At 41.1% G+C, this 13,909-nt stretch overlaps 1 protein-coding gene across 1 annotated transcript in view; it reads left to right on the top strand.

Annotated features, from left to right (window-relative positions):
* The window catches only part of ABTB3 (ankyrin repeat and BTB domain containing 3), a 282,606-nt gene that overhangs the window by 151,715 nt on the left and 116,982 nt on the right, over positions 1 to 13,909 (top strand). Inside the window, exon 2 of the mRNA XM_019489444.2 lies at positions 12,437 to 12,586. Coding sequence (XP_019344989.1) covers positions 12,437 to 12,586 — 150 coding nt within the window. The remainder of the gene's footprint in view (positions 1 to 12,436; positions 12,587 to 13,909) is intronic.

Genomic DNA, 13,909 nt, shown 5'->3' with positions numbered 1-13,909 from the left:
TCCTGACTATCTTTTGGAAGGTCTTACTTCTTGTAATCTTTCCTCATTATGGCTAATGAGGGCTAATGGCCCTCCAGGCCATTTATCATTTTGTTCCCTTTCTCCAAATTCCCTGCAATCAGTCAGCATCTTTCTGGTATTAAGATTTTAAGAAATACATAGAGTTTCTATTCATTTTCTTCTCTGATATTTAACATCAGGGAAAGATGATGCCAATCTTTCCTTCACTATACTGGACATGTTTTGGGGGAGAGAATCCTTTGCCCTCAGGCCAGTAGTTCAAATCCAGTCCATGTCAAAAGTGAAAGTTCCAGCTGATGGCTGTCCTGTATGAAATAAATTGGGGTGGGGATGGTTCTCATCTAAACCATCCATATTGCAAAATATTACCCTTACAATTAGCACCTGAACTGGCATTGTGATAATGGAATAGTTTAACTGAGCAGAATGATCCAATCAGCAATCTTTCTGTTGCTGTTATATCATTAAAACATCTGGGAGATAAATACTAAATAAGTGATTTGTACTCTAAAGGTGTTTTTAATTGGGATACCTTGGAGAACACTATTGTTCACTAATTATCGTTACAACTGTTAGTTAGAAGAAGCTTTTCAAAAAAGGATTTTGGTGAAATGGGAATTCTGTATTTGAGTTAAGTATGGTCAGGATTTTCACCCTCAGTGATGTATCATGAAAAAACCTTTAAAACTTCAGCACCCAATCTGCTAAAATTATGATCTAATCTAAATTTAATAATATTTACAGGCTCTAATCTTCATTTCTTTAGTTTGAAGTTTATATTTTTAAAGATTAATTGCACATTTCTGCACAACTTGGTTATGCATCAGTTAACCACTGAGCAGTAGCTTAAAATGTCCTTATTCAGAGGAATTTTTGGTGGCTTCTACAGATTGCAGAGGACTGTTGTGCCAGTGGGTTCAGCTGGGACCTCCATAACAGGAAAGCTGGTCAGCTCCTGTTAGATGTTAAAAATTCCCTCATATGGGTCAAAGATCCACTGAATGCAATGACTTGATTACCTCCCACTCCTGAATTTGCTCCCTCTGGGTCAGGGTTGAGGCTCACTGTAGAGTTTGTGACTGCTACTTTCCACTTCTGGTAGCTGTTCAGTGAATAGATACTGTAGAGCTCAGTTTCCTGAGATCTTCATCTGGAACCTTTCCTGTGCCCTCAATTTTTAAAGAGTCTTTTAGAACCTGACTATTCCTTGTTAAGGGAGTGAAAACTATTTTCCACAGATATCTAAATTTCCCAGGTAAGGGAGGGATGTCCAAAATACTTAGAATAATTGGCTTCTGTGAGAATGAACCATTAAGCAAACAAAAACCAATAACAAAATCTTTAATCAAGTCTGAGGAGAAAAGCAAGCTGCAATCCCAAAGAAAGGAAAGCTAACTGAGATGTGCAAAAGATATTGTATGATCTCAAAAGTATTTTTAATCAAAAGAGATATTGTGGTTTTAAGCCCCCAAATTCCTATTAGATGTTCCCAGACAGATAACTTTGATCGACTTGCCTGTTCCTTTTAAGCTCCAGACCAGTGTGACATTAGCAGTAAGTCAGTTGCAGTGGAGTTTTGTGTTGCTGCTGAATATGGCAAGAGAATACTAAAGAAGAGAGAGAGGAAGGGAGGGGAGGATAAAGAGAAAAGTAGAAAAATACAAAATGTAACTTCTTATATAGATCGAATGTCCACAAACAGAGACATTTCTTACCCTTCCCTGTTCGCTTTGGTCTGTTCAATCACTTAATCACATGATACCTGAATGACCATTTTAGTGTTGTTTTTCATGGTCTAGTCACGTGATGAACTAAAAACTCAAGCTAATGATTCTCAACCAGGATGCCACACCCCGTGCATGATTCACAGGATAAACCCACAGATTTCAAGTAGGAAACCACAGTGACAAAAGCATTCTGACCTGTTGTGGTCTATCTCAATTCTTTGCAACAGAAGAATTGCTCTATTTTTCTGTAGTCAAGAAATGAGTGAAAGCTAAGAGCCGATGTTTTCCAAAGTGTGCTTTGAGTCTAAGGTTGATAACCATTGGCTTAATCGAATTCTTTCTCCTGATACATCTATGTACAACTGAAGTGTAGAGATTTAATAACACAAGGAGGTTAAACTTAGTGTTGTAACCTTCAGATTTGCAATATGTAGGATTGGAGTGGATCCAAGGGAGGTGCAGTTGTGCCCCATTCCTTTTTGATTCTTGCTTCACCCAAACTTTAAAACCAACTGCCTGGTGGTGGCAGCAACATTTCTATTCAAGCAGTAGTGAGGGAGCCAGTTGACTTCATGGTTCATTTTAATCTATTTGATTCCTGCTATTCTCTCTCCATTCCACAGGTGTTAATGATCCTCTATCCTTTTTAATGGTTTTGATGTTCCACTATTCCAACTGTCCTTTCTTCTGCAATTTTGCTGTCTGTTGGCCATTCCTGGTAATGTCTCTCTTTTGGTTCACAGCCCTGCAGACTGTTTCTAGCTCTAGCTAAAAACCTTAGCTCAGGTATGATAATATTAACTCAGGCATAGAAATGACTGACAGTGAAGTACTGGAGGCACTTTCAAGAGGGCTAGATTTTGTTATATGAAAACTATCTTTTGATGATTTTTCCTAGTTTGTTGTATGTTTTAAACTTAATATATAATTTAGCAAATTAATGCACAGAATTTATATTTCTTTTTGCTTTGATCTTAAAATGAATAATATAGTGCTAGACCCCTATCATATTACTAAAGCTTCTAGTTTCTGTTTAACTGGAGAAAAATATTTGTTGCTATGTGATGATGCACCATACCATCTGCACCCCACTTTTCAAAAGCCTAGATCCACCCATGTGTAGGTTGACAGGTTCAAGATCATGGCAAGGCTGACACTGCCTTTTTGCCTTTCTGAAATAGATTAAGATGCACTTTTAGATTTATAAAACCTTACATCTTATCCATAACTAACATGATGATTTTTGAAAGAATTACTATTATGATCCTCTAAGCCTTGCCCATAGTTCTGCTGACTCGTTTTAAATAATGGCCTTCATTCTTTGTTGCCTTTCATCTTGTATAGTAATTTACACCAGTGCAGTGTGTGAAAAAAGCCTCTAGTGTAGTTTGATGCTATTTTGCACCCACTTTGGTTTTACTCTGCATATTGTAGAAGCCCTACCTGACCTGCATTTTGCATTTTGGCTTCTATTCTATCCAGGCAAGCACACAAACACCAACAGACTTTCCCTATGCTTTAAGAAGGCCGTTTGTGCCCAAAAGGTTACAGTGAACAATTTTTCCAACTATTTAGTTGGCCTAAAAAAGATACCACATCTACCCAAAGAAGTCTGCCTATGTTCATAGACCAACACAGCTACAACCAGCAACCCTGTTGTAGATGCCTGCATAGACACAGGCTGATGAAGAATAAGGTTCAGAGGGTGGAATGGCATCCTTGGCAGTCACCAGGTTCCTCTATTAAAGGAGAAATGAAGTCTAGATGCTCATGCTGGGGGCGTGGGGGGGTGGGAGGGTAGCTGCCAACATTTTAGAAATTAGCTGAGAATTTTCTGGATATGCCAGCTTAATACCCATACTTTCTGTGTAGCATCTTTAGTAATTGATTTAATAGCCATATATAGACATGATATAAACAGATAAAGAGGGAAGAAAAGCAGTGAGGAAGGCATGGATTTTTGCTGAAATTTCTGTGTCTGAGAGCAGAGTAGAATACTGAGGAAGACCCAGAGACATCTAGAGAAGGGACTTAGTGGGTGTGCATAATAGGGTCTTTGAGGCTATGTCATGGATTTTCATTAACAACACTCCATGTGCCCACCATCTAAAAGCTGAATTCTGTGGAGAAGACGTGTAAATAGAAGGATCTAGAGATTTTTTTTATGGACCCAGTGGCTGAACAATGGAGGACTAATGGCTTGGACATGCTACATATATGCTTGATATCTGGAAAGATCATGGACCAGGTCCTCTAGGAATATCTTATGAAGCACCTAGATGAGAACAGTGATCAGGAACAGCTGGCTTGGATTCACCAAGAGCAAATCATGCCTGACTACCCTGATCTCCTTCTCTGATAAGGTGATAAGCTCTGTGGATGAAGGGGAAACAGTGGATTTGATGTACCTTGACTTGAGCAAGGCTTTTGACACTGTCTTCCATGACATTCTCATTAACAAGGTGAAGAAATACAGGTTAGATGAAAGTACAGTAAGGTTGATACATAACTGGTTGAATCATCATGCTCAATGATTAATCATAAATGGACCAATATCTAGTTGGGAAGAGGTATTAAATGGTGTTTCCCAGGGGTCTGTCCTGGGTCTGGTATTGTTCAGGAGCCTCATTAATTATTTGAATGATGGACTCAACACCACTCTTAGCAAATGTCTGGATGACACCAAGTTGGGTGGAGTTGCAGACACTTTGGAGGTCAAGGTGGAGATTCAGAATGACCTGGATAGACTGGAAAAATGGTTCACAGTCAACCAGATGAGATTCAGTTAGGAGAAGTGCAATATCCTGCATGTGGGACAGAATAATTGCATGTACAAATACAGCCTGGGGAATGACTGGCTAGGCTGCAGTATTGCAGAGAAGAACCTAGAGATTACAGTAGATCAGAGGTGCTCAACCCCCAGCCCATGGGCCAGGTCTGGTCCATGGCCCTTTGTCATCTGACCTATGGCATTCCCCACATATCCAGAAATTTGGCAGCAAGGGAGTGGATCTAATTAGTCTACTCCACAGTAAAGCATATGCGTAGATGCACGCACTAGGTTGCATAAACAGGAGTGTTATTTGCAAATCAAGGAAAGCGATTATTCCACTCTGTACAGTACTGGTGAGGCTTCACTTGGAATACCGTGTCCAGTGCTGGACACACTTCCAGAAGGGTATGGACAGGTAGGAAAGAGTCCACTGCAGAGTGACAAAATGATTCGAGGCCTGTGTGGCAAATTATGAAGACAGGCGGAAAGAGCTAATTTATGAAAATCTAGAGAAGAAAAGACTGAGGAGGAATTTGATAACCATCTTCAAATACTTGGAGGGCAATTACAAAGAGAATGAAGCTGCAGCACAGGAAATTTAAGTTGGAAATTAGGAGGAATCTGACTATGAGGATAGTCGATCACTGGAAGAAACTGCCTAGGAAAGTTGTGGAATCACCATCCTTAGAAATTTTCAAGAGGATGTTGGACAGACACTTGGCTGGGGTAGTTTAGTCAGGGGTGATCCTGCCTTGATCAGGAGGCTAGACTAGATGACCTTGTGAGATCATCTTAGGAAACCCTACTTTCCTAAGATCATACATGTTTATATCTGTGTAATCAGCTTTTACACTGAGGACTGGACTTGTTGGCCTCAAAGCCTCTTTCTAGTCTTAGGTTCCTGCAGTGTAAAAAAATCATGAACATACAACTTTTAGCACTGTACCTGAAAAATTAGGGATAAAATTATGGCAGTGTAAATGTATGCCCATTGCCCACCATGCATGCCCACTGCTACTGGGGTAGCAGTCATCCCAAGGCAAGCAAGCTGGTATCTTCTTCCCTGCCTCTGATTGGTGAGGCTAAGTAATAGTTGCCTTCAACTACCCCAGAATAGATGCTTATCTGTTTACTATGGGCGCTGGTACAAATTTTATTAAAACACAGAAACAATGTATATGAGTTGCATATCCAGGTCCTAAGACTTGTCCTCTGTGAGGGCTGTGTCTTATCACTTTGTGCCACCTTGGACCAAGACTTTAGATACTCACTATTACACTGGAAGCTGACATGGTACACATCTCTTATGTTTGAGGCTAGAATTGCTGCTTGCTATCTGAATCTTTGGACTGTTTTATTGAGGAGATACTGAAGAGTTCGGAGGAGAGCTGTCTGACTCCCATGTTATTCTGGATATGAAGAGTCCAGCTGACACATACACTCTTATGTCTTACCACTGAGACTAAGCAGTCATCTCCAGGAAAAGATTGGAGGGGAGTGTGCCAGATATACCTTATACTGTAAATTTTTGCAGCAGCAACCCAGTGGGAAAGTCTATGTTGGAAAACACAAGTAAAGTTACCACATAATAGTGGCCTAAGAAAAGTTTCACATGTATTCCAAATGCTGGCTGCTGTTGGTTATAAATAAGTTAAAATGATGTAATTTTTAAAGAAACTTGTATGCCAGCCATTTAAATCTAAGTAATACATTTTTGACTTCTCGAAAGGCTGAACGCTGATCTGTACATCAGCAGAGACGTAAGCTGAAGTACAGGGAAAAGCAAAGGGCATCAATTATACATATATTACTTTACTCCCTCCCTCCCTGTTTATTTCCCCAGGGACCTGAAGGTTGCATGGGTTTTGTCCCAATGCATTTTCTGATCATCCTGTTGAATTTTAGCAGTTTATTTTTTTTGTACTTTTCTTCAGTTACTTAGCCACAGGGCAGCCTGTGGGTTAGAGGAAAGTGAGAACAGCGTATGAAAGCAGACTATTATTACTTATTAACTACATTGCCCCATAGCCTGGCTTTTTTTTTTTTTTTGTACAGAAGGCAGGGTAGATATATGTTCTTTACAGACATATTAAAGAAGGATCCCTCCTCTAAGGATCTTGCAATCTGGGTTAGACATGGCACATAGAAAGAGATAAGAGGCCAGATTCGCTGCTATGCTCTGTCTGTTTCTCACTGATCCAGCAATTCATAGTAGTCATGAATTCAACACACAGCTGCTTTCTATTGCCAGAACCACACAATGCAGACAGAGGTGTATCACTGAGTCTTGGTCTGATACTGTTGTGCAACAACTGGCTTCCTGATTTCCTCTTTAGTAAATGGAAGGCACAAAGAGAGAGAAAATCATAAGCAAAGAAGCATTTAGGGCTGAGTAACAGTGAAGAAAGAAAGGGCTTTTAACAGTGACACACAAGAAAGAAGACAGAGACAAAACTTAGTATATGGAGACACTTTATAGAAAGCTTTGATTCACAATGACAGGCAATACCAGCAGGAAGTCAAGAAACTAAAAAAATCTGTCTACTCAGGCTATTGGTAACTCAAGATTCCTACATATTTTTCAGGTAAAAAACATTATGATTGAAATCTTGATTAAAGCAGAAAGTGTGTTTAACTAATCAGTAGAGTATTAAAATAAGAACTATAGACAGCCGAGGTAGCTATACCCACTTAAGATTGCTCATATATTTCCATTAATGTATAACTTCTCTGAAGTTCTAATTTTTCTGGCTTCATTTTGGAATGTTCTTGTTCATCCAGGGAGCAGTTTCTCCCTCCATAAAGTCTCCTTTGAAAAGAGTTGAGCATGTAACCGATATACAGAAAGAAAAACATTCAGCTGCTTTTTTCCCTCCTCCTTCATAGATTTCGAGAGTCGGAAGGGATCTGGTAGATCATTGGGCCCGACCCCCTGCTCCAGGCAGGAAAGAGCACTGGGGTCAGGTAACCCCAGCCAGATGCCTGTCTAATCTCCTCTTAAACACCTCCAGGGTACAGGAAAGCACCACCTCCCTTGGAAGCCCATTCCATGTTTTGGCAACCCTCACCATAAAGAATTTCTTCCTTATGTCCAATCTAAATCTGTTCTCCTTTAGTTTGCGGCCATTATTCCTGGTAACCCCGAGGGGTGCCTTGGTAAACAGAGTGTCCCCTATTCCCTGTTGACCTCCCCACCCCCCCAATGAGTTTGTAGACAGCCACAGATCGGCTTCTGGGAAAGACGCTTGAAATTTAAAAGTTGGCACAGTCATTGTACCAAAGTAATAGAATTGCTTTCCAGTACTCTGGTGAAAATCAGATTTAACCCAATAAAATTATAAGTGTATATTTAAGCATATATACTGGATTATGTTAAGTAATAAAGCTAACAATCTTCCATCACTCCGCTGGTCACCCGCTATGGTCAATTACAGTTTCTAAACTTGTGGGATAAATAAATATCAAGTGTTTAGCTATTGCATGTCTTGACTAAATTTAAACCAAAAAAACCTTCTGGCACTACATACCCTATAATTAGCTAAGTTTTCCAACAGCAGTAAATGTTGCACCTTTATAGCACTTTTCATCCAAGGATCTCAAAATGTTTTCCGTACATTAATGAACTAAATTAGTTAATCTGAGGACTGTGAAGGAGAACTGAGGAAGAGAAAAAATAAGTATCTGCTGAAGGTGACAAAGCCAGTCAGACAGGGTTGAGAATGGAATCCCTGTTTTCCAATACTTTAATTGCTCAGAAATAATCTCTTGTATGTCTAATATGCAAAAAAAGACCAGATTGCTTTAAAATGTATATCTTGTTTAAAATTAATATTTTATCCTTCATCTAAACTTATGTAATACATGTATCTGCTAGAAAAAGTAATCTATATGATATTAATTTTTCTTTTGGAATGTCTGGAGGCCTGTGATGTGATACCATTACTTATTCAGTGCAACACATTTTTGGAGATGCCACAAGAATTGTTGACATGCTAGTTACTGTTTTGAAAATACACTATCCTTAAGTACTAGAGCTTTTTGATATCTGTGTTATACAGAATTTTTTTTTCAAAATTTGCCTTTACAATTCTATTTACATCAATTAAGATTATAGAGTAAATTTTACTTAAGGATTTACTTGAGATAAAACTATTAAAATGCACAGAAAATTATACATTTTAAAAATCAGGAGCAGTACTCCCAAAACCTTGTGAATCTACAGAATGTAAATATTGATTCATACACTAAGTATTTAAGTCAACCCCTGAAGAATCACAAAAGTATTTTCAAAGCTCTTTTTATACTATGTTGTTTCATTTTGTTTTCTGCCTGCCTTACCTCTGTGTTCTTCATTTTCTCTTTTCCCTACTGTTGCTTTGAGTGTCTTACTCCTTTGGATTGCTTCTCTGTAGCTTATGAAAGCTCATGTCTCTTTGAACAAATTAGTCTGTAAGGTGCTAAAATCCCTATCTTCTGCCTAATCTCAGACTCTCAGTTAACTACCCCACTCTTCTTAACAAGTTGTCTTCTACTTTGACATTCCACTCATGAATATGGTTTCACTGTGGTTGTGACAACATTGGGATTGGTGCCAGGTTGTTAGGGTTAGGAACAGAGCCAGGCTTGTATCACCACTTTTAAAAAAACTACAATAGGATATTGGTCTTTGAGTCTCAGTGTCAGAGGAGGTATTGTTTTAACACAGTTTTTCTGGAACTGAGTTTGAACTATATTTAAATCTTGTTATAAAGCTTGTATAGACAGAAACTTTCTTTCCACTTTTACTTGTGTACTCCCTCGTTTTGTTGCTCCTTTTGAGCATCTCCTGCAGAGCCAGGTGGAGCAGCCACGGCCCCTCCCATGGGGCCTGCTTGCTGTTGACAGCTCCACCCCGTGCCACAGAAGAAGTGCAGAGACCGCCCCCCTGGGTGTGGGGGAGACCCCAGCCTGTGCCCTGCCTTTGTAGGGGTTCCACAGGCCTTGCATGGTGTTAAGAGGGCCCTACACAGACTGATTTGCCCTGGGCCCTGCACCCGCTAGGGTCAGCCCTGATTATGGACATTGTGAAAGAACCCCTGGCCCCTTTGCAATCAACTTCTGTTCTGTCATTGGCTTCCCTGGAGCCAGGATTTCACCTTTCTTCTTTATTGTGGCCTTGCCTCATTCTTGCTAATTTAAAGCCCTTGCCTAGAATCCAGTGCAGTTCAAGGAAAGGCTGTGCTGTTCCCATTCCTCCACAAAGGAAGACCACAGGTATAGGCACACAAGCAACTTACCACAGGTTAAAATTTACTGCACATTAACTGTTCCATGGTAACTGCCCAGTTATATACACTTACTCCATGGTAATTCAAAGTTCACTTGGGGCTACTTAGACTTCAGTGAAAGAGGAGTAAGAAAAGCTAGCTTTGACTCAGTGTGGGGTAGAAGTGGGTACAAGGGCAATTACCATGGAGCAGCCAACACCTGATAAATCCCCAACCCTTTACCTGGAGGTAAGTTGTTTGCATCTCCATATTTCTTGGCTCATACCCTAGTGTGATTGGACTCTGGACCCCTCTAACCACTTCAAGAAGATTTGTTTCTTCTCTTGGCCCATGTCTTCACTACTTTGAGCTTTTTAAACTAATGTCCCATTTTCTAATATTCCAAGACCCATGAACACTGCATGCCCTGGGAGGCTGGGCGGGGCACGGGGCCACCCGCAGGTGGCAGTGGTGGGGGTGTGGTGACGGTGAGCAGGGAGCTCTAGCAGGCAGCCACAGTGGTGTCAGGGAGGGGGGGTGGCGAGCACCAACCAGTGGTCAGCAACCACCTGCAGATGCCACTAGCAGTATCGGCAGTGGCAATCAGGGACCGCCCGCAGATGCCGCCAGTGGTGTCGGCAGCGAGGGTGGGGGTGGTGAGCGGCAATCACCCATAGACGCTGCTGGCAGTGTTGCCAGCACTTTTTGCAGGGGGTACACTGCCAATCTCAGAGGGTGCTCATGCACCCCCTACACATCGCCAATGCCAACACCATATGGTGGAACTAACAAGACGTGTAATACTTTACAGTTGAGTTGCACTGCTTTTCTAGCTTCTTATTCCCTCCCCCTTGTTGTATTTGCATGGTGTGTCTTTGGATAGTGAACTCTGGGGAAAGGAATTCAAATCCATCCATTGGACATCTGCCGCAGTGCCGATACTGACATCATTGTCATCATTATGTTACAGTCCCCTATCGTAAGCAATAGAGGAGGTAGGATAAAGAAGAGATATAGAATGTCACATAAACATGAGCCTAGTGTGCAGTGACGATGAAAAAATAACCAGTGCCATTCTCAGGATTGTACATTGGCTGGCTAGGTGCCATTCTGGAATCCCCTCCTAAAAAATTAAAATTTGAATAGATGACCAATGGAGGGGAGGTAAGCACCCTCAACAGAGGCATTCAGAAACAGCCAAGATGAGACAAGGGAGAGCAACATATGGAAATATCCTGCATGGTGTTTAGTGTTAGAAACATGACTCAGCAAGTCATTTTCAGCCCTTTCATGGGGTGGGGTGGTATGCCAGTTTAATGAAAACTGGGCCTTTTTATTATTCTGCAGCATTTTTCTTGTGTATCTGTGTGTGTGTTCAAGTAGGTGCTTATTAAAGTAATATTGTATAGAGGGATATCTAGAATTATGGTAACTTTTTACATCTTTAGAGCTCCTTCTGGAAACAAAAATTAGTTCTGTCCAGGGATAAACAGGGAGCATGGAGCAGATAGAAGGGGTATTTTTTAAGAATATTTTTTGCATGCTAGGCCATTAGCTCAAATTCCACTCAAGTCAACAATTCATTAGGATTATTCTTCTTGGATGGCTGTTTCGTGGTTTTTGTGGAACTGGTGGATGGTAGCCATTGTGCAAATAGTGCAAGCACACTTGAGATTTATTGACAAGATTATTATCATGCACAGTGGAAAGAGACAAACTATCTAATGAGTCGAGAAAATGAATTACGTAAGTGTCCTCAAGAAAAGTGGTGGGTACCCGGGTAAGATAGTGTGGGGAAAGCTGTTTGTTGTTACCTGTGTTTTGTAAGAATATTTGGTTTTGTTGTTTGTTTTTCATATTTTTCAAAATCAACCTTTTTCTTTCAGAGGTACCAAAGCCAATTGTTGGCTTTCAAATTGCTCAGTCAGATGGAGAGCCAAATTTAAACATGCCATTTGCAAGTGCAACTTCAATGACTTTGTGCTGACTTCAGAGGCTCTGCATCTGCTTATCTCAAGTGTGAACTTGACCCAATAGTGTGATGCATATTGCTATTAGGGTAAAGTTTGAAGCCTCAACAGTTCAACTGTCAGGAGTTATGCTTTCAAAAAAATGCAGTACGCTCTTAGATGTCACTGCCGACATTTTGACAGAGCCCATTATTTTGACAATTAGAAATGGAGTTTCTCTTATGAAAAGGCCTCTAAAATTTAATAGAGAATGAGAAGCTTTTCTGTAGAGATGTTGGAGTACTCTATCAAAGCTCTTGTTGCAAGGATGTAATTTTCTATTAAATTCAGATGGTTGTTATGTAACTTCTGCAGAGCCTCATTAAGTTCTCTGGAATCCAACAGACTTCATCCCTGTACTAGTCCATAGGACTTTTTCATAAGAATTATTCCCAGAATGGACAATGGCAATGTGAGAGACTTCAGGTTATTCTGAAAAGTTAATGGGGGACATTTTTTTCAATCTGCTTCTCCCGAAAGACTTGTTGTTATAGGTATTAGCTGTGCCTTAAAAAAAAAAAAAAATACCAGTACTTTCTGAGCTCTGTGTGCCCCAAAAATTTAAACATCCATAGACAGATTGGATTGTGGTAGCAAACTAGTTATGGTGACCAAAATTACAACAAACTTTTCTTTTGTTCTCTCTTTTATTAACATTAGGTGTTCTCTGCCTGCCAGAGAGCCTGAATCTTCACAAAGACCAACAAAGGTCAAATAAGCCAGGTGAAGTCCAGATGTTTAGCCAGTCGGAGTTAAGGACCATCGAGCAGTCCTTGCTTGCTACACGTGTGGGAAGCATTGCCGAACTTAGTAAGTACAAGATAATCTAAGGTATTTTCTCATTTTGGGGTAAAACGAAACCAATGTTTTGTGTATTTTTTACTAAAAGCATGCTAGAGCAGGGGTGTCAAACATATTGCCTGTGGGCCAGATCCAGTCTGCAGAGCAGAGACACTCAGCCCACAGGCTTTGCCCTGACTCTGTGGCTGTGATGTGGTGCATTGCTAGAGTGGCAGCCAAGCACCCACCGTACTGGACTTATTCCCATGGTGCTTTTGGGGAAGAAACACCACTGCTCTCACTTGGGTGCCTGTCTGCCACCATGGGTAGAAGCTGTGGTGCCAAGCTTGTTCCTGTAGTGCACCTGTGGCTCCAGCACAGCGGCTTTCACTCAGGCACTTGGATGCTGCTGCAAAAACAAGCTGTGGTGCTTCTGGGGTCCAGCAGCATAGCTCTCACCCACTTGGCTGCTAAGTACCTGGGCAAAAGTAGTGGTGCTGGAGCTTGAGCAGAACTGTGGGAAGAAGCCTGGAACCATGGCTTCTTCCCAGGGCTGCCAAGAATCCAGGATGCTGGGCTTCTTCCTGCCAGGTTCCCAACTGGCTGGAGCAGACACCAAATGCAACACCCATTCTGCATGGGCCCCACACAGTGCTGCATGCAGTGCAGTCCCAGACCAGCTGGAGTGGGCGCTGTGTGCACTGGATGCAGCATGGAGAGGGTTTGTGGGCCCAGTCTGGTTGCAGGGCCAACCTTGCATCATTCATGTAGCCCATGGACTGGTCCCAAGCCATTTATCGGCCAGATGTGTTTGCCACCCCTGAACTAGAGCATAGAAGTACTGATGATCGTGCTTTCTTTTAGTGGTAGGAAGGAGGGCTTCTTTTTGTCCTACATGCCCCCTCCACTGGTCAGTTTGGAAGCTGAAAGGTGATATGAGCCATTGGGAGGGAGGAGGTAAAAACAAAGATGATAAGGCCTTTATCCTGGCTTTCCTCCCCCAGCATCCAGCAGGAGGGAAAAATGAAACAGAATTAGATCTGTAGCAGAGGATTTAGCTGCCTGGAAGATAAATTATTTGTTATTAATCAAAACACTTTTTGAGCAGTGTGATAAGTTATGATACCTGTCAAAATTCTAAAGCTTTGATTTCAGTACAGATAAATTATTTACAGTTTTCTCAGCACCACTAAAATATTGTGTGTGTTGGAAGCAAATGCTGTGTGAATTCTAATGCCATGTTGAAATGGGGAGACTGCAGGTATGTTTCTTGTTAAGGTTTTGATTAAGGGAAATTTTTATGTTACTTGTTTGTATTGTAGCCTCCAGTTCAAATATTTAGTCAAGTAGATG

The sequence above is a fragment of the Alligator mississippiensis genome, chromosome 4 (genome assembly GCF_030867095.1).
Source record: "Alligator mississippiensis isolate rAllMis1 chromosome 4, rAllMis1, whole genome shotgun sequence".
NCBI classification, from domain to species: Eukaryota; Metazoa; Chordata; order Crocodylia; family Alligatoridae; genus Alligator; species Alligator mississippiensis.
The sequence above is the reverse complement of the archived record's forward strand: the minus strand, read 5'-3'. Positions and strand labels throughout refer to the sequence as shown.